Below are 21655 nucleotides of genomic sequence, written 5' to 3' on the forward strand. Positions count from 1 at the left end.
CGTGTAGGGCCTCCTGAGATGGAGGGGTCATGGTGCAGAGTTCTGACAAAATGCGGTCCACTGGAGAAGGGAATGGCAAACCACTTCAGTATTCTTGCTTTGAGGACCCCATGAACAGTATGAAAAGGCAAAAAGATAGGACACTGAAAGATGAACTCCCCAGATTGGGAGGTGCCCAATATGCTACTGGAGATCAGTGGAGAAATAACTCCAGAAAGAATGAAGAGATGAAGCCAAAGCAAAACCAACAACTAGTTGTAGGTGTTACTATTGCCAAATTCAGACTTAAATTGAAGAAAGTGGGAAAAACCACTAGACCATTAAGGTATGACCTAAATCAAATCCCTTATGATTATACTGTGGAAGCAAGAAATAGATTTAAGGGACTAGATCTGATAGAGTGCCTGATGAACTATGGACAGAGGTTTGTGACACTGTACAGGAGACAGGGATTAAGACCATCCCCAAGAAAAAGAAATGCAAAAAAGCAAAATGGCTATCTGAGGAGGTCTTACAAATAGCTGTGAAAAGAAGAGAATCTAAAAGGAAAGATATACGCATTTGAATGCAGAGTTCCAAAGAATAGCAAGGAGAGAGAAGAAAGCCTTTCTCAGCAATCAATGCAAAGAAATAGAGGAAAACAATAGAATAGGAAAGACTAGAGATTTCTTCAAGAAAGAGACACTAAGGGAACATTTCATGCAAAGATGGGCTCAAAAAAGGACAGAAATGGTATGGACCTAACGGAAGCAGAAAATATTAAGAAGAGGTAGCAAGAAAACACAGAAGAACTGTACAAAAAAGATGCTCATAACCGAGATAATCACGATGGTGTGATCACTCACCTAGAGCCAGACATCCTGGAATGTTTCGTCAAGTGGGCCTTAGGAAGCATCACTACCAACAAAGCTGGTGGAGGTGATGAAATTCCAGTTGAGTTATTTCACATCCTAATAGATGATGCTGTGAAAGTGCTGCTCTCAATATGTCAGCAAATTTGGAAAACTCAGCAGTGGCCACAGGCTTGGAAAAGGTCAGTTTTCATTCCAGTCCCAAAGAAAGGCAATGCCAAAGTATGTTCAAACTACCGCATAACTGCACTCATCTCACACACTAGTAAAGTAATGCTCAAAATTCTCCAAGCCAGGCTTCAGCAATACATGAACCGTGAATTTCCAGATGTTCCAGTTGGTTTTAGAAAACGCAGAGAACCAGAGATCAAATTGCCAACATTCGCTGGATCATCGAAAAAGCAAGAGAGTTCCAGAAAACATCTATTTCTGCTTTACTGACTATGCCAAAGCCTTTGACCATGTGGATCACAATAAACTGTGGAAAATTCTGAAAGAGATGGGAATACCAGACCACCTGACCTGCCTCTTGAGAAACCTGTATGCAAGTCAGGAAGCAGCAGTTAGAACTGGACATGGAACAACAGACTGGTTCCAAATAGGAAAAGGAGTACATCAAGGCTGTATACTGTCACCCTGCTTATTTAACTTATATGCAGAGTACATTGTGAGAAATGCTGGGCTGGATGAAGCACAAGCTGGAATCAAGATTGCTGGCAGAAATATCAATAACCTCAGATATGCAGATGACATCACCCTTATGGCAGAAAGTGAAGAGGAACTAAAGAGCCTCCTGATAAAAGTGAAAGAGGAGAGTGAAAAAGTTGGCTTAAAGCTCAACACTCAGAAAACTAAGATCATGGCATCTGGTCCCATCGCTTCATGGCAAATAGATGGGGAAACAGTGGGAACAGTGACAGACTTTATTTTTGGGGGCTCCAAAATTACTGCAGATGGTGACTACAGTCATGAAATTAAAAGATGCTTGCTCCTTGGAAGAAAAGTTATGACCAACCTAGATAGCATATTCAAAAGCAGAGACATTACCTTGCCAACAAAGATCCGTCTAGTCAAAGCTATGGTTTTTTCCAGTAGTCATATATGGATGTGAGTTGGACTATAAAGAAAGCTGAGCACTGAAGAATTGATGCCTTTGAAATGTGGTATTGGAGAAGGCTCTTGATAGTCTTTTGGACTGCAAGGAGATCCAACCAGTCCATCCTGAAGGAAATCAGTCCTGAATATCCATTGGAAGGACTGATGCTGAAGCTGAAATCCAATACTTTGGCCACCTGATGCAAAAAACTGACTCATTGGAAAAGACTCTGATGCTGGGAAAGATTGAAGGTGGAAGGAGAAGGGGACGACAGAGGATGAGATTGTTATATGGCATCACCAACTCAATGGACATGAATTTGAGTAAACTCCGGGAGTTGATGATGAATAGGGAAGCCTGGCCTGCTTCAGTCCATGGGGTCACAAACAGTCGGACACTACTGAGCCTCTGAACTGATACTGATACTGATGCATAACCATTAGCTATGAGACCGCCAAGATTCTTGACAAGTACTGGTTCAGTTCAAAGTTATTGGTGTCACACCAACCTATTACCAATGAGAGAGAAAAAGGCAGAGTTCACAGTCTATGTCATTTCTATGGAAAAAGCAGCTACCAAAGACCAAGGCAATAGGTATTATACCACCATCAATAGTGTGGAGAATTGGCTTAGTAGTACACAAACAAACCAGTTTGGAAGACTTGTGCTTCCAATTGATGAGGTCAACTTGAAAATTGTTACAGAAACTTTTTCAAAGCAAAATAATAATAGTAAATTAATACATAGTAAAGGAAAGAAAGGGTGATAAAGTGCTTTGATTTGTTTTTATAGCAGTACGACTAGTTTGGGGGACTCTATCCATACACCTTATACAACTTTCTCTGGTTTCCAGGAGATAAGGGGATGTTCCATGGCTATAATAAAAGGGTTTTTGTTTTTTTTTTAAGGTAAATCTTAAAACACCTTGGCCTTATTATATCCAGACATTCTCAGTTCTTACCTCTACAAAATTAAAATGGTGTCTTTAATGAGGGACATGTGGATGTCCTCAGATCTCAGAGAGAAATGGAATTGAATAATGTCTTTGGTAGCTCAGATGGTACAGAATTTGCCTGCAATGCAGGAGGACCAGGGTTTGATCCCTGGGTCAGGAAGATCCTGCAGAGATGGTAATGGCAACCCACTCCAGTATTCTTGCCTGGAGAATTCCATGGACAGAGATGCCTGACAGGCTACAGTTTATGGAGTTGCAAAGAGTCAAACATGACTGAGCGACTAACACACATACATACGGTGTCAATATCCCTTGTGCAGACTTCCTGTCCCCTTACATCCCTTTATTGAGGAGCAGCAACACATCTCTGGCCACACGAAGTACACTGAGAGAATCAGACCTTAGAGGTGGCAGCATTTGATTGTAGGGAGAAGGCATTTTGTAAATTTTGAGAAATGCTAGAGATTTCCCAAAACCTTTACTAGAAAGGTGACACCTTCATTAGAAAGGTGAAAGAATTTGATCCCGGGTCACAAAGCAAGTGAGTAGCAAACCTAAGACAGGAACCTAGGTTTACTGGCTCCTTTCACCCGATTATCACATTCCACATTCAGAGGCCTCCTTATTGTTAGAGTTGCTGAAACATTACTTCATATTCATATAGCTCTTAGTGCTACATTAAATTCTATGTTACAATCTCTCCTTTTGGCCCAGTTGTGTGCTGGAGACAATAAATGCAATTGTTCTCCCTTTGAAGATAAGAAGATTGCAACTCAAGAAGACACATAGTAGTCTATGACAGAGTCAAGACCCAGAAGCCAATTTTCCCAACTCCCTCTCCCAGGCTATTTCCACAGTGCTACCCTGCTTGTCTTAGAAAGCCTTCTGTCAGTGAAGTGGAAAACAAATGTGAGACACCAAAATTGAAAAGACAGCTCATTAAAAATAAACAATTACATTATTTTGTAGGTACAGACATGAAATACTCAAATCTGCCTCCTGTCCTTCTAGCAATTTAAAGGTTAAAGCTAGTTCTCCAGTTCTACACAAATCCACAGCAATTAAAACCTCGCGCTCTTAGAGTGCTGCTTTCCTAACAAATGTACCCTTATCAAATTGAAACAAAAATTTAAATACATAAAATCGAAGGGAAAAGGAAAAAACTCTCTGCGGTCCTCCCTTGTTTCTGGCCCACATTTATCTCTGTTTTCCTGAGTCTCTCAAGCCAAGGGCACATGGCCAAAGACTATTGGAAAGGCACGTATTCCAAAGAACACCCAAGCGGCTAGTGGGTGGACCGCGCAGCACCCCAGGAGAGGATGACTCAAGTTCCAGACCTAGTCCCCTCGAGTCTCCATCCGGTGTGGCTCTAAATCTTGAGGTGGTTTCGTTCACTGCAAAATGGGGGGATTGGGTCAGCTTGTGCACCGAGATGAACTTAAACTTAAGACTGTACTCATTCTTTGCATATTTAAATCCATAAATGTGAATTTTAAACTGTCTATATCTATCTATCTATCTATATCTCTCTCATTACATAACCTCATCAGAAGTAGCGTCCCCCCTCTCCGTCGTTCAGGGGGCCCCGACAGGCCACTGCACACGCCAGTGGGCGGATCAACACGCTAACAAAAGGCCGGTTCGAAGGCCTCGCCGACTCGCCCCCGCGCCCCCGCGGTCAGCGCAGTTCCTAACTCTGGCGGCCCCGCCACCTGCTCCCGGCAGCCAATGGGGCGCACGGGGGGCGGCCGGGGCGGGGCGAGGCTACAAAAGGCCGCGCGCGAGGACACCGCGCCGCGGACGCGCTCTCAGGAGGCTCGGACGGAGGCGGCCGAGCTCCGGACACGGTCGGCGTGAAGACCAGGCGGGCACGGGGCGATGCTGCGGGTGCGGTGTCTGCGCGGCGGGAGCCGCGGCGCCGAAGCGCTGCACTACATCGGGTCTCGGGTGCGTGCGCCGTCGCCTCGTCGGCCGGCCGCGTGCTCTCCCCCCTCCTTCCCTCGCTGTCCCCCCGCCAGCTTTGCCCGACCGTGTCCTTTCTGGGCCCCGTCGGAAGCCCCGCTTCAAGAGCCTCCGCCGCCTGCCGGGAGCTCGGCGGTGTCCCTGGGGAAGGGGGGCGTGCGTTGGGGCGACACCCTGGGGACACAGGGGCTGTCTGAGCAGGGGGCGCCGCACCCCCAGCCGGATGGGGGTGGAGTGACAAGCAACACCTCAGCGAGAAGGGTGGGCTCGGGGGTGGGGGTGGGGGCTCAGGGCCCGGGGTGGGCAAAGAGCTGGGCTGGCGAGTAGAGCGGACGGACGGGAGAAGGGGCGGAAAGAGGCTCGGGGACAGAGGGGGAGCGAGCAGGCCCTTTCCAGGTGTAACATGGAGTCCTGAGACGCAAGGGGAGTCGGAGCGAGTTCGATCTTTACCGGATTTCTGTCCGGTCCTGCCCTCCGCTTCCCTGGTATGCAGGCACGCGCCTGCAGACCCTCCCTAGCTCCTGGGGCTGGAAGAGTCGGGCAGTTTGGCTTCCCGCTGCAACTGGCTTCGAAACAGCTGTCACTCCCTCCTGTTTTGGTCTCCAACCTGGCTCCCCTCCTGTCTCCTTCCTTAGACTTTTAACAAAGATTTGGGGGCGGGGGGAGGGCGAGGTTTGTCCTGCGTAAGAGGGACTCTCCCTCCTCTAGAATTTATAGGCTCTACATTTTCAAAAGGCTTTTATGAAGTTCTTAGATCTCCTTTCCAGTCGTTTAAATTTGTACGTGGGTTAGTTAATCCTTATCTTGGCTCGGGTACTATGGACCATCTGCAAAATGCAGCCCGTAGCACTTGGTCACTCTCTCCTAACTGCAGTGCCAAAGAATGTGAAGTGTATGTCAGTGAGGAGAAATTTATGGCTTGAAACTGATTATTCTAAAAGATAAAATGCTTTACAAATGCTTTCTATATTTTAATTTGAGGAGGTGGGGGAAACTTTAATATTGGTAACCTTTGGTCTGGAGGGGGAAGGAGGCTCCCTCCCCCTGCTGGACTTAGGGGAGGTTGCTTTCCGTGGCTTTCTGGGAAGAAGGGTGACCCATCAACCACAGAAGAAGGGCTTAAAGCTTGATTGCAGAAAACTATTCTGAGATGTGTATGGTGTTTAGAGACAAAATATTCTGAGGAGTTTTAAAGAATTATTCCAACTAACAACATAGGTTTAAAAGTACATTATAAATAAACAAGAAAGTACAATCTCCTATAACCCCACTACCCACCTATAGGTTAACATCTCAGTTTACATTCTCTGCAAAGATTTTAAATGCCTGACTGTGTTAGCGTAGGTTTTCATCCCACCTCTGCTTCTGCCTCCCACAAGTACTGTACAGGACCACACAATAATCTCTTCTTTGTTCTTGGAAGCTTGGAAGAACTGTAACAGGATGGGTGCAGCGAACTTTCCAGAGCACCCAGGCAGCTACGGCTTCCTCCCGGAATTCCTGTGCAGCTGATGACAAGGCCACTGATCCTCTGCCCAAGGACTGCCCTGTCTCCTCTTTCAACGAATGGGACCCCTTAGAGGAAGTGATCGTGGGCAGAGCAGAAAATGCCTGTGTTCCACCGTTCACTGTGGAGGTGAAGGTAAAGCAAGGGTTTCCCATGGCTGCGGTCTGGCTTCTGCCCCCACTCCTCTGGAAATGCATTCTCTCTGGCTTACCCAGGACGACCCAAGTCCAGTGGCTGATGCTACTTTACTTGGCATCTCTGCACTATTTGACATCATTTACTCCAGGGATTACTCCCTCTTTCAGGTTCCGTGAGACCTTTTCTGGGGGTGGGGGAGTGGATATTAGTTTTTCCACTGTTTCTCACTTCACCTTCTTTTACTGTCTATAATGTTGGGATTGAACCGAATTTCACTTTAGCTGATCTCACAGTTTCATTCCATGCCTCCATTCTGGTCCAGATGTCTCTCCTGAATTCTGTCCATACGAACACGCTAAATTCCTTATGGGATGTTGCCACCAGACTTCAAACGTGGCACATGTGAGTTCAGCTACCAGCCACTCTGCAAAACTGGGGCCTTCTTCATTGCTTTCTTTCAGGTTTTAGCATTCCTATTTATTCAAGCTAAACATCAAAGAATCATCTTTTACTTCTCCTTCAGTCACATCCTACACATCCATTCTCCAAGATCTAACAAGTCTTTTGTCAAAGTGAACCTCAGCTCCATCTCTCTGCTACTATCTTAGGTCAGGATCTTATCTGCTGCCTGAACTGTCGCAGTTAACTCCTAACTGTATGTGTGTGTGTGTTAGTCAGTCGTGTCCAACTTTTTGTGACCCCGTGGATTGTAGCCCACCAGGCTCCTTTGTCTGTGTGATTTTTCCAGCAAGAATACTGGAGTGGGTTGCCATTTCCTTCTCCAGGGAATCTTCCCAACCCAGGGATCAAACCCAGGTCTCCCGCATTGCAGGCAGATTCTTTACCATCTGCGTATGGTAGATACTTCCCTGGGCAGCAGGGAAGTTGACTCCTAACTGGTCTCCCTTACTTGCTCTACTCTCTAAACCACTTCCAGCTTCTGTCAGAGTGATTTTTTAAAACCAAAATTCAGTCTTGTTACTCATCTGCTTCTCAGTCCTCTATTTTGCCAGCCTCTCGCCTCTTAATAATTTCCCCCAGTTTTCAGCAGACTTTGTAAGATAGCAATATAAACAACCAAACTAGACTACCCACTGTTCCCCAAACAAGCCTCAGGCCTTTGCTCCCAGATAGAACTCTCCCACATACCTTCCTGCACTCCTTTTGTCGGCAGTTTAAACCTCCTCCTCTTCCTTCCTAGTTCCCCTGGCACCTCCCACGAAGCCTTTCAAGATTTCCCTGGTAACAAGTAATATCTTCCCTTTTAAAAACTCTTAGTGCTCTTTATCTATAATATTTTTATAACCAGAGCCTCTGTGGGCTGGTGTTCTAGTTGTATACGGCCTAACAGCTCCATCCACACTGCAGGCACAGTCTAGGCTTCCATTAACAATAGGTTATGAATATATCTTCGGTACACTTAAATTCCTCCTGAATGTTAACATATTATTTGTAATGTGGGTTGAGGAATTAAACAGAAATCATCATCATCAGATATGTTGCCTATCTTGTATCAAGTCTCCAGAGTTATTAGCACAAAAGAACTTCCTTTCCATCTGGAGAGAGAGGATATTTATGATGTTTATGTTTAGCAACTGAGATTGTTACTCTGTATCTTATGGTAACTAACTGACAAGGCAGCTGAATTCAAGTGCCAGGAGAGGGAAGGGGAAAACAGTGACCAAGTGCTGGACAATTAGGAAGTCTTCCTAAAGGAAGAAAATAATTCTTGAGTTAGACCTTGAAGAGAAGGCTTCTGATTGTTCTGAAACTACCTTTGGTTCTGATATGTGAAATTTGATGAACAGATTAATTTATGTACCATCCACATGTTTTAAAAAGGCATGATCTTTTTAAAGTCTTTTCTTAGAAGGACTTCTCATCCCCTAACCATTTTATTGTGTTGATCGCTCAGTCGTGTCTGACTCTTTGCGACCCCATGGACTGTAGCCCACCAGGCTCCTCTGTCCATGGAATTCTCCAGGCAAGAATACTGAAGTGGTCTGGGTGAAAATAAATTTCAAATTCAGGTGTAGTTTATCCTTCTGTTTGTCTTTAGAATGATTGACTTTTATATCATGTGATCTTATGGAATCGGACTTCTAAAACATTATTTTGAGTTCTTTGTTATTGGACTTAAGACCTTATATTTTGGAATTTGATGGGCTTTTGGAAGGTGTGCTAGGCTAAAGTCAGGAGACCAGGATTGAATTAGTTATTTCATAAAAGCTTATTAGCTAAAGTCAATTAATCAGCTGTTTGACCTTGTGATCTTGATTCCACAAATTTCTGGGCCTCACTAAAATGAAGATATTAAATGGTTTGCTATCCATCTAATGAGATTAAACAAGAAGGTAAAGGGTTAGATGTTATTTTCAAAGGAAAAAACTACAGCTCATTATAGTTGTATGGATGCAGTTTGCCAAGTCCATTGAGGATGTAATCATTGTAAATAATAGTAGCATTAGCAGTACTGATTCATTCATTTCTCTGGTTATTTCTGCTTTATGCCACATATGAAACTAGGTATTGAGAGAGAAGAAATTAAATCTAAGATTAGAAGGCAATGTCTTACCTTCTACTTGGAGGATTATGACAGCTATATAAAGCAGTTTGGGACCAGTAAAATATAAAATAATGTGGTAAACTATAGGTAGTTACAGCATAAGGTATGCTGGAAGATATAAGTGCTAGAGAAATGGGAATGAGGAACATAGTCATCAGGAAGCACAAGTTTTGAAAGCTATATGGCTTTTTATTCTGCAAAGCATAGTGAATACTTTTGATCAAATATGTGTTTTTTGTTTTGCTTTTTTAAATAATGCCCTTGATGAAAGGACTACATTTTAAAAACTATAAAGTCGATAAAGGTTAATGTAATGTAAGTTTGCAGCTGGATAAATAATAAGTTTCTACTGAGATTTCCTAACCTTCCAAAGACAGTGTTTAAAATTTATTTGGCAAATACCTCTGAAGGATTTTAGGCTCTGAATGACTATCCAGTTTCTAGGAATACAGCCACATCTCTGTAACAGATGATTAAAAAATCACATGCTAAGCATTTAGTATAGTGTTTTTTTTTAAATCTTGCAGACAGTTGGTAAATGATTGCTAACTCATTTATCAGGGTTCTAAAGGAAGTGTAAATAATTTTCAACTATCTCTTGGAAAATGTAGTCTAGCCTGATCATTTAGACTTTGTCCAACCTTTAGCCAGAGTTTGAGCTATACAAGAGAATTCACACTTGTTCAAATAACTTTTTTTCTCCCAGGAAAGTTTACTTTATATTTATCAGGCAAGCTCCACTCTGCACAGATAGTCACATGGGCTATTCTGGAATGTGTCCAGTGAGACAACATGGCTGCGCCTCTGCTGTTACCCAGTGTAAAACTTTCAAAGGCTTCTTGTCCCCTGGTGGACTGTAAGAGATGTGCCTGGCATGAGAAGGAGGAAACAGTGAATGGATGAGCAGTACCAGGATGTATCTGAGAGGAAAATAAAGAGCCATTATTACCCTCTCCTTTGCTTGCCACTGCAGGACTTCCTAGGAGTAGAAAACAGTAGAGTGCTCTTAATTTATTTATTTATTTTTTTAAAGAGTGGATTGATCTTAAAAAGTACTCACATTTTTAATTTTGATAACATTGTTTATGGGCCAGAATTTGAGCTTATTGTCTGTCTATAGATCTTCAAAATGCAAGCAACTAAGTGATCCTTTAGACAGGGCTTGGCAAGGTTTTTCTGTACAGGGCTAGATAATTGTTTCAGGCTTTGTACACCATAGGTCTCTGTCATAGCTACACCACTCTCAACTCTGCACTGTGGTGCAAACCCACCACAGACAATGTGTAAATGAATGTGTGTGTGTCTGTGTTCCATAAAACTTTATTGACAAAAAAAAGGCAGCAGTCCAGGTTTGGCCCATGGACTTTAGTTTGCCAGCCCCTGTTTTACAGCTTCACTGGCTTCTCCCTGTTTGCTGAAGACCTGTTTTTCAGATTTTTAGTCCATCTCCAGTAGGCTCAGCTCCAGCCTAATTGATGTGAACCTAGATGTTGAACTGCCAAGAGGCAGGTCTGCTTCCATATGTTTGTTATTTATCAGGCTGAGATGAAAGTGGAAGTAGAGACATAAAATCTGGAAAAAATACGGTCTTTGACATTAAAGAGCTCGACATCTAGACAGTCTTATCTCATTACCCAATTTCCCCTTCTTTATGGCACTTAACCACTGTCTGAAATTGTGTGATTGGTGACGGAAACCTTATAGGACATGATTAGAACTCCTAGTTGTCTGGTTAATCAGTAATAACAAAGAAACATTTTAAAAACACCAGCTTACATTTTTTAAAAAACTTAAGACATACAAATGTACATTGCCAATCTTTTGATGAAGGTCCAAGGCTTTTTCTTAGCATTTAGATCTTCTGATTGGAATTCTGCTTTTTCTGTGTTGATAAATTATATCCATATGCATCCCTTACATTCCCCAACATATTTCTTTAATTTGACTGAGAACTTGGCACAGGCAAAACAATCTGAATGCAAAAGCCTTCAGAGTTTTATACTTTTGAAAACCAGCATTTTACAGTTGTTGTTACCTACCCTAATTCAGTAGTGATTTTTGGCAATTGATTGAGCATTTTTAATTTAAAACATTCAACTTCTTTCCATTGTCTTTTAAATAGCCCTTGGACACTTCCTAAATGTTCAGCTTTTTTTTTTTTTTTCAGCTACTTAAAAATTTGTGAATTTGCTTATCAGATCACTTCTTTTTATGGTGAAAGACCTGAAGCAACAGGAGAGCTTGGATGGATTGGGGAGAGAAAAGCTGTGGTGGGGAGACATATTGGCAGGGAAGGATAGGAAACACTAAAAGCAGACTTATATCGCTGCACAGTTTTGCCAAGTGGTTATTCTGTTGAATGAGAAAATAATCACAAATGGATTTTTAAGAGAAACAAAGCATATTTGAGAGCATGTCCCTAACCTTTAAGGGAGCAGTGTCCTATTTTTCTACAAAGCGTCCTGAAGTGCTGTTTTTTAGACAAAATTCTGGGATGTGTGGACAGCCACGGTTTTATCATCTGTAAGTGTGCTTTTATTCTCTTTATCTATTCTGTTTGTTCTCTTACTTGATTTCATTGCAACTGTCCATTGGGAGCACCATGTCCTATTTTGTTTATACAGCATGTGAACACTGGCCCAAGAGCATTCCAAGCCCGTGTGAGGGCAGACGTGCTGTGCGTGGTAAGGCATGAGATCTCAGGCAGAAGGAAGAAAAGCTCTCAAAACATCAAGAGAATTTAGAGATCTTCATTCAACAAATATTGATTATCTCTCCAGAGAGTCAATCAAGTGTGCTTGTTTCTGGGGATGAACACTAGATTGGATGTAGTCTCAGTCTTAGTTCTTTTAAGTTATACAAATTATTGTTCACAACCTATGAACATATTTTGAGTTGTATTTTTTTCCTGTTAAGTTTCATTTACTTTCTTCTGGTTCTAGGCCAACACATATGAAAAGTACTGGCCTTTTTACCAAAAGTATGGGGGCAGTTATTTTCCCAAAGATCATTTGAAAAAGGCTGTTGCTGAAATTGAAGAAATGTGCAATATTTTAAAAATGGAAGGAGTGACAGTGAGGAGGCCTGACCCCATTGACTGGTCACTGAAGTATAAAACTCCTGATTTTGAGTCTACGGGTAAGTCATGTTGAATATTTAAACTGCTAGTGTTTAAAGTTTTTCATTTTTCTCAATGTGTAAGGGGAAAGCTCTGGTTATTTCTCAGAGATTCCTTTGTTTTAATAATCTTTCAAAACTTTAAAGATTATTTAGGGACAGTTTAATTCTTTGTGGTAAGATTGAAATGTACACATTCTCAACTCCATTGCCAATCTAGAGTCTCATTAAAAGAAGCAGAAGTTTTTTCTAAACCTCCTGAGCATTTCCTTTCATAAGAACAGTGGATTCCATTTAGTTTTCCTCATGAACAGAAATTAAAAGGGGAACAGAACATGGTGGGAATACATTCACTACAAATTAGGGATCCCCGCATACCCCTAGTTTACTGCTTACCACTGCATGTACATCAGCAGCAGGAGACCAATCCTGGAAGTACCTTAAATGCAAGAAAAAAAAAATCGTGAGCAAAGAACATGAAAAACTTGTGAATGAGTTTAAAAATAAAATGTAAAAATTTGTTTGGGGGGGGACAGAAACATTCCCATCTTATTTTTAACTGACATTCTTGCAAGATTGTTCTTGTGCCTGAGTTCAGTGTGTTCTAATTTACAGTTGTAAAAGTGATCCTTGGCCCAGTTTTCATCTTGTAGTACTGATATTCCCTGAGAAACACTGTTAGGAGCTATAAAAGGTGAAAACTTGGTGGTTCAATATCTCTTCAAACAAGAGGTGCTTTGGTTTTTTTTTTTTCTGTTCTTTCTTCCTTTCTTCTTTTTTTGGCTTCATCATCCCCATACAGAATTCATGTTAACATTATCTAGCATGTATCATTTAATATTTTTTCATCTGCATGTAATTATATATATTATACACATATAAATTTTCTGCAATTTTTATTTTTTTACCAAAGAAAGGGATCATATTATATAGACTCTTCTGTCTTGCAAATCAGCATCACTGAGGTTGCTCTGGAATTTTCTGGCTTAACAGGTTTATATGGTGCGATGCCTCGAGACATCCTGATAGTTGTGGGAAATGAGATTATCGAGGCTCCCATGGCCTGGCGCTCTCGCTTCTTTGAGTACCGTGCATACAGAGCAATTATCAAAGACTACTTCCGCCGTGGGGCCAAGTGGACAACAGCTCCTAAGCCCACAATGGCTGATGAGCTTTATGACCAAGTAAGTCTTCAATTGTGGGAACGCTTATTAGTAACTTTTTAAAATAATCCACAGAGACTGAGAGATTCTCTGTTACCTTGTATTTATTATGTATTTCAGAAACTGAGATCACCTACTTTTCAATAAATGATTGTCTTATGATGAAAATAAGAGTAAATGATATTGTGATAATAATAGCTAACACTTACTGTTGTTTACCACGTTTAGCAGATCTTGAGCTAAGCACTTTATATACCTCTTCAGTCCTGTTTATTTTTCACAACCCTATGAGGGAATAGCTTCATTCCATTACAGGGAAGAATACTTGCCTAAAGGCACATACCTATTCATTGGTGGAGACAGAAGAGCCACTACGCTGAACTTCAGCCTCTTCTAGAGAAAGAATTTGGTCTGTAGGCCATATTTACAGTAGAAGGAAGCATATATGTCCCTTATCAGATCACTTACTATTTGATGACTTATGCAAAGAATCAAAAAGTCAAAATTTCTTTAAACCCTTTATGAGTTTAAAGACAGAAGTAAGTGGGACTTGCCTGGTGGTCCAGTGGTTAAGACTCCGTGCTTCCAATTCAGGGGGTGCAGGTTCATTCCCTAGTCGGAGAACTAAGATCCCACATGCTGCATGGAGTAGCCAAAAAAGTAAAAAATAAATAAATAAAGACGGAAGTAATGAATGTGTTACCCAATATACACACCCAATCAGATTTAGTTGGGGATGCATGGCAATTCATTTTATGGTAAGAGTTAGGCTCAGGGCCAAATTCCTTTTCTAAAAGAACAGAATGGCTTCATCCTGTTGATTTTCAATACTGTGGATAGCTTCATAAGTCAACGTATGGGTTATGGAATATTTTCATCTGTATTCCTCTGTATCACTTGCTTCCAAGTATTGAATATCAGAAACTTGTCTCGACTAGTTTTTAAATTTCTTTGGTTTTGTTTATTTTGGTTTGCTTAGCATAGGCTTATATCTTCCCAGGCATGTTTTGGTCTAGAACAGGGTAGTAATATTGGGGGAAATGATGACATTGAACTAATTTCTTAATGATAAAGGCCCTATGAATCATTTCCTCATGAACCAATGCATTGTGTGTGTTCGTTCTTGTTCCAATTAGGATTACCCCGTCCATTCTGTAGAAGACAGACACAAATTGGCTGCTCAGGGAAAGTTTGTGACAACCGAGTTTGAGCCATGCTTTGATGCTGCTGATTTCATTCGAGCTGGAAGAGATATCTTCGTACAAAGAAGCCAGGTTGACAAAGGCTGCCTTGGAAATTTCTCACTTTACTATTATCTTTTAAATTTTCAAATTAAAATATTTTCACCCTGTTTTTCCTTATCTAAACACAGAACCAAGTTTTTACAGGCTTATGTCCCTCTCTCTGTTTTCAGGTTACAAACTACATGGGCATTGAATGGATGCGTAAGCATCTTGCTCCAGACTACAGAGTGCACGTTATTTCCTTTAAAGACCCCAATCCAATGCACATTGACGCCACCTTCAATATCATTGGGCCTGGTCTTGTGCTTTCCAACCCTGACCGACCATGTCACCAGGTAGGGGAGTTCTTAGGACTCTGGAAAACGAACCAAGAGCCTGGCAACTGAAGGAATTGCCACTTTTATTTTAAGCATTTCCATGATTCCTAATGGTTCTAAATGACAGAGTCAGCAATGCTCAATATTATTATGATCAAACACTGGATTGCTTATGTTACATTTACTACAGGATGTCCAACACAGAAATATACATTTGTAATTGTGATAATTAGACTTTAACTTTGGCTGCTTGCTGCTGTCAGAGCCTCAATTTTGTGCGTTTGTGGGTATTTTATTGAACATAGTATTAACTCATAACTTGCAGGTAAGGTTCCTCAGCAGCTGAATTGCAAACAAAATGATCTCTGCATGTCTGGGGTCACACCACTGGGTAGTGTGTCTTCTTCCCTCTCCAGTGGGGACCCTTTCAGCCCCCCACCTCCACCCTGCAGGGAAGGAATGGAGCCGCTGCTCTTGCAGCCTCCTACCTCTGCCCACTGCCCTCTACTTCCAATTGGGCGGTTAGTGATTTTGTGTTATTTCTGGGTTGCAGTACACCACTGTGAAATTAACTATTTTACCGTATCACTGTTCATTTCCATTCCATATGTTTAGACCCAATGACAACAATTACCTATTCATTTCATTTTATATAAATTATACATATTGAATATTTTAAGACAATTTATTGACATACTAAGTGGGTATGTGATGATAGGGATGATTGGGTTGTAACAGGTCACTAAGGACAGTTACGGTTCTTTGGGAGTACACTGCTAACATCTGTTTTTATACCATGATCACAGATGCAAGGTGACAGAATGTGAAGTAGATGGACTGTGGGTTTGACATAGTCATATTCTGTGTTCTTATAAATAGGAAATGTTTTCATTTTCTTTAATGAGAATTTCTCAAAGAAAGTGTCTTTGGTTTTTTCAAATCTCTGAAACCTGTGAAAAGCACAAGAATATTTTTTAAAGCTTTTAACTTTTCTCTTACTTTTTTAACTTTAATCTGGCAATCTGAGGATTTTGTGTACATTTTAACTAAGATTCAGACAAAATCATCCAAATGTTTTGAAATTTTAATTTTTTAATTTTGGCATTTGAGAAGACAGATTCTCAGAAAGAAATGTTAATCATAAGGACTACCGGAGGCAAAGAATAAGAATAGTATCTATTAAAGATTTAAGTCTCTTTGGGTTTGGGGGGTTTTTTTTGGTCTTGCAGATTGATCTTTTCAAGAAAGCAGGATGGACCATAGTTACTCCTCCAATGCCAGTCATCCCAGATGGTATGTTTACTTTTGTATACTCATAGCCTATAATGATTACTACAGTGGCCAAGAATCTTCCACCTATAGACAGCAACCCACATATTAGCAATTTAGAATGTTTTCCCAGTAAGGAATAAATTGGCGCTTGGGGCTACAGGTACTAGAACAAGGCTAGACTTGTGTTCACAACCTCTCCTTCCATAGAAAATGAAAGTGAAAATACAGGAAAAATCAGTATAAAACATCACAGGAAGCAAGAAACGAGTTTTTAAAGACAACAAGGTGAAATCCAAATGTGTGTTGATTAATAACTTACAGATAGCCTTAGGATTAAAATAAAATTTCACTGAAATACTGGAAGAATTGAGCTGTCACTTGAATATTCTTCACTTTCGAATCTTTTTTGCTTTAACCAAGAATGGCAGCAGACATGATTTAACAGTTGTCGCTATTTTTAGATCACCCACTCTGGATGTCCTCCAAATGGCTTTCCATGAATGTCTTAATGCTAGATGAAAAGCGTGTTATGGTGGATGCCAACGAGGTCCCAATTCAGAAGATGTTTGAGAAGCTGGGTATGTAGAATAAATGAAACACGTTGCCATATTTGAAAATATTAGATGATAAGAAGTGACATGATAGGTCTGATGTGTGATTTAGCTAATTAAATTTCTATTCTTTTTAGAAGTACCACATTATTATTTCATAGTTGGACAGTATATTTGTTTCCAACAGTCACAACCTCAAAAGGTTGGAAATGCATCCCGGGCTCCTTAGATACCCCTTGGCAATAAAGTGCATCGATCTTCTATGACTTATCTAACCTCCTGGTGCCCAAGGGTGGAGAATTATCCCTTTGCAGATGAGCACATAGATGGTTTGTCTCTTTCCCAAGTAAGAAGTTGTTGGACTTCACTGGTGGCTCAGTGGTAAAGAATCCGCCTACCAGTTCAGGAGATATCGGTTTGATCCCTGATCCAGAAAGATTCCACTTGCCACGGAGCAACTAAGCCTGTGCAGTACAACTACTGAGCCTGTGCTCTAGAGCCACGGAGCTGCAACTACTGAAGCCAGCACACTCTAGGGCCCATGCTCTGCAACAGGAGAAAACACCCCAGTGAGAAGCCTGGGCATCACAACTAGAGGGTAACCCCCATTCACCACAACTAGAGAAAAGCCCTCACAGATACGAAGACCTAGGACAGCCAAAGAAATTATTTTAAAAAAGAAATTGTTGGGATCCTTTAAAAGTAATTTAATTGTCATTACATATTTTAGAGGACATATAAGGATACAAATACAGAAGTAACTTAGATAAGCACTGTGAACAAACAAATGAAATAAAGAGTGTCAGTAAATCATTTCAGCTTTGAACTAAAAAAGCAGGACTAGTTATTACTTGGGTGGGAGTTTGGTTTTCCTGGTATTCAAAGTTTAGACCAGTTATTCTATACTGAGAAAAGTGTTGAAAGAATTTTCATATGGCTGTTATTAGGGTGCATAAGTGTGTGTGTTTGTCACTCTGTATCATTCTATTTGACATATCACATATTTGACATTAACACACATTTAAGTGTTAAATAAAGCCAGGCAGTACACTTGTTGAAATCAAGTCCTGTTTTATGTGTTATATTTCAGGTGTGCCACTCAGAAGAGATTGTTTGCCTCTTTGAAACATCTCTCTTTAAAGAAGTATCAGTCAAAAAGGATTGGCCTATTAGTTTTAGATTGAACCCAACCTGATTATTTCACCCCTAATGCTATGCCACTTTTCCCCTCTGGCTTTTTTTAATTGCTTGGGTTAAATTTCCTTATCCATTAAGATTTTATTGTTTCTCAACTTAAAATATTATAAAGTACCAAATATTTGATTTATAACTTAAAAAATTTTTTTATTATTTATTTGACATGCTGGGTCTTGGTTGCTCCATGGGCCTTTTTCTAGTTGCAGTGCGCAGGGGCTAGTCTCCAGTTGCAGTGCGCTGGCTTCTCATTGTGGTGGCTTGTCTTGCAGAGCACGGGCTTTGGGGTACACAGGCTTCAGTAGTTGCGGCTTCTGAGCTCTAGAGGACAGGTTCAATAGTTGTGGCCCACAGGCTTAGTTGCTTCACAGCAAGTGGGATCTTCCCAGATTAGGGATCAAACCCGTATCTCCTGCATTGGTAGGCAGAGTCATTACCACTGAGCCACCAGGGAAGCCATATAGTTTTATTTTTAATAAAATCTTTTTGAACATAGGGAACTTGTTAAAGCAAATTGAATTCTCTCCAATTTAGGGCTAATACGGCTATAGCCATCTGACTAAGATAGGTATGTCTTTCTATCAGGAAACTTATGCTTGTTTGCGGTTAAAAGCCCACTCTTTAACCCATATCAAAACCGTATTTTTATTCTTCAAAGTCCTGCTCAGTCTCACTTTCTCAGGAAAGGCTTTCCAGATGACTCATGCTGCCTTTCTGATTACCAATGGACCCTTTTTAGCAACTCTGTAGCTTAGTTTCCCTCTCAAAATAATGGGCTCCTGGAGACAGAGGATAATAGATTTTCTTTTTAAAATCCAATTATGCCAAACACAAGAGATTCTTTCTAAATGCCATTGGTTGCTTGCACCATGAACAGCATCACCATGTTAATACACATGGTGCCAGATTAAACTAATTGGCTGAAATGCTTTGGCATTTGTATGGCCATACCACACAGATGAGCTCTCTTCCACTGTTTCCTTGAGGTGGCCTGGTTGAGCTAATTGTGTCAGATAAATTCTGCTTATATGTGAATAGGTAAAGTCACCTTTTTAATGTGACTAAATTTTCCTTTTTTCTTAAATTGACATGGTAAAAATAGAAACAGTCTGACCCAGTAGTTAAAGCATAATTCTAAAAGGACTTAACATTTTATTACTTGGAGTGTTTTTGAACATTTGTCAGATATGTCTGCTTATGAAACCTGTTGACGTGTGAACAGTCAATAGAACAAAGTAGACTTCAGAGTCTCTACTGCCTTTCTGGTGAAGGTTTTATATTAGCAGTGGAATAGATTAGATGAAATATAATTGGTGAAAATAAAAATCGAAAGACTATCCTAGATTGGGGTAGATTTAAGGGTTAGAACAGCAGGATTCCTGTCCATTTTTAGGCTCACTTCTATAGGAGAATCTTCACACGAGTCTGTTTAACTGGCCATGTCTCTCTCTTTCCATGCAGGTATCAGTACCATTAAGGTTAACATTCGTAATGCCAATTCCCTGGGAGGAGGCTTCCACTGCTGGACCTGCGATGTCCGTCGCCGGGGCACCCTACAGTCCTACTTTGACTGACCAGGCCTGCTGGGGCTTGGGGCTTTGCCTCAGATAAACCTAGGAAGCTTAGGGACAAGGTTCATTTTCCTGCTTTAAAAGTGCATCAACTGTAGTGCTTTAAACAATCATATTTTTAACAGGGGTCTTAAGCCTGGGTTCTTTTTATTACTTTTCTCTGATAAAAGGAAAATAACTTGTGTTAGGTCTTACTCTCTACTCCTAAATTTTTTACTGTTTGGCTTCAAGCATAAAAATTTGGTGAATGTCTACCAAAACAAAAATTAGTCATTTGAGTAACGTGGCCACTAATACATTTAACCGTCTACCTCCATTTTTAATTTTCTTTCCATAAGGCAGCTTGAAATGTTGGTCTTAAACTTCACTTTTGTTTTTCCTCTTGGCTAAACTTGTGAATGTTTGTATCACTTCTTTTTTCTAAATGAAAGACTCAGAATGTATACAGATCTTAAGCAGAACCAGATAATTGTCTCTTTTTCTAATAAGGAATTCTGTTCATTTTTAGTTTTTCATTTTAAAAAATAACCTAGACTATGCAAACATTGAAGTGAATTTTCCATGAATATTTTTAATCTTCTCATCTCAACATTGGTGATATCTGCTACTAAAAACCTTTTCATACAACTTACCTCATTTCAAGTGATTTATTCTCATCTCTTTTTTTTCTTCTCTGTTCAAAATTTTACAGAAATATTTAGTGCAATAGGATATAACTATAAGTTACAGTTCCTAAATTTTCATGTTCAGTATCTAATGGATACTTTGGTAATCTAAGATTTGTTTACAGATGTGCACATTATTTAAAGCACAGACTTTAAAAGCATTAAAAAAGAAAAAAACTAATGGAGGTAAAACCTACATGTCATGTGAAATAATTTTAATGTTGGATACTGTACATGTATTTTTATTCTAATAAACTTTTGTGTTACAGAATGGATTTTATCAGTCTAATTATTTTAAGCATAACTAAGTTATGGGAATTAGCTCTTGGAACAGAATTCTAATGTGTTGGATGAATCGATACATTCATCCCCAGTAGATAAAAATTTAAACCTAATACTTGTATTCAGAAATGTTTAGCAATCAGATTTCATTTATTGATTAATTCAGTCATTCAACAATATCTGAATGTCTTCTGAATATAAGGGGCTAGGCCCCAGAAGAGGATAAAGTCTCCATTCTCAAGATGCTCAATATTTTGATCTATGAAAAATCTGTGGAGTTGGGGGCAGGGAGAAGTATACTTTGAAAGGGCTTCCATCATGCCCTTGATTCCTGGTGTCTTTTTCCACACACCACAGAAATACCTGCCCATTCTACACTTGAACTGAATCTTGCTTTAGAAACCTCACAATCTTGTGGATTGGTGCACATTTAGGGTATATATTCCCAGGTCTAAATACTACTCAGCAATTCTATTACACACCCCTCCACATTCTCCTCTGGCTATTCCAAACTTTCACTTTATTCTCTTATCTGATCACATTGTTTATCTTTCACAGAGGAAACAGAGGTCATTGGCTTTTTTGCTCCAAGCCGCTAGATGTTTACCTGCGTTTGCAATCCCTGGTAAAGTTCTTTTTTCTCCTTGCCTGTACTAGCTAAGCTTCTAAAGAGAAAAGACATGTCTTCCTCTCATCACTCATCTTTACTTCTCAGCCCTCTACATAGAGACACTTCTCTCACTGCTGCAGAAAAACAGGTGAACCTTCTGACCAGGTCTAATCCACACAACTGTCCTTAGATTCGAATCTTTCTCTTTCAGGGACTTGCTACATCAGTTATCATCATCTTATAACTCCAGCCTCTGTGCATGTGCTTGCATGTGTGTGTTTTCTCAGCAAATAGTCATGTTCAAAATAATGTTCAAAACAAAAACTATTTCTCTGGCAACTATCAATGTTGTTTGAAGCTCAGCTTGCAGAAAGAATGATCTATTACTCTTTACACTTTTTCACCTTTTATTTCCTCCTCAATCTCTTGCTATCTGATTTCCACCTTATTACTTCAGTGTTCTTCTGAGATCCCTGACCTCAGTGTCATTTCCAAGCAACACTATTCCGGCCTTACTGACCATTCCTTTGAACCTCTCTCCTCTTGTGGGTTACTGAAACGCCGATTTCTCCCATCTCTTCTTGTTGACATTTG

At 40.4% G+C, this 21655-nt stretch overlaps 1 protein-coding gene across 1 annotated transcript; it reads left to right on the forward strand.

Annotated features, from left to right (window-relative positions):
* Window positions 1–4679: 4679 nt before the first annotated feature.
* On the forward strand, window positions 4680–20440 carry GATM (glycine amidinotransferase). The gene is made up of 9 exons (XM_065940872.1): window positions 4680–4849; window positions 6288–6506; window positions 12018–12213; window positions 13186–13376; window positions 14492–14629; window positions 14770–14934; window positions 16146–16209; window positions 16650–16766; window positions 19395–20440. Exons 1-9 carry the CDS (start codon window positions 4781–4783, stop codon window positions 19505–19507), a joined length of 1272 nt encoding a protein of 423 aa, XP_065796944.1. The 5' UTR covers window positions 4680–4780; the 3' UTR covers window positions 19508–20440.
* The last annotated feature ends 1215 nt before the right edge of the window (window positions 20441–21655 follow it).

Source organism: Muntiacus reevesi, chromosome 7 (assembly GCF_963930625.1).
Source record: "Muntiacus reevesi chromosome 7, mMunRee1.1, whole genome shotgun sequence".
In the NCBI taxonomy this organism is placed as follows: domain Eukaryota; kingdom Metazoa; phylum Chordata; class Mammalia; order Artiodactyla; family Cervidae; genus Muntiacus; species Muntiacus reevesi.

Bases quoted from the DNA above. Each gene is read 5' to 3' on its own strand.
- GATM (XM_065940872.1), top strand. From the start codon at position 4,781: ATGCTGCGGGTGCGGTGTCTGCGCGGCGGGAGCCGCGGCGCCGAAGCG. The intron at 16,210-16,649 runs GTATGTTTACTT...CGCTATTTTTAG, and splicing joins AATGCCAGTCATCCCAGATG to ATCACCCACTCTGGATGTCC. The intron at 16,767-19,394 runs GTATGTAGAATA...CTTTCCATGCAG, and splicing joins GAAGATGTTTGAGAAGCTGG to GTATCAGTACCATTAAGGTT.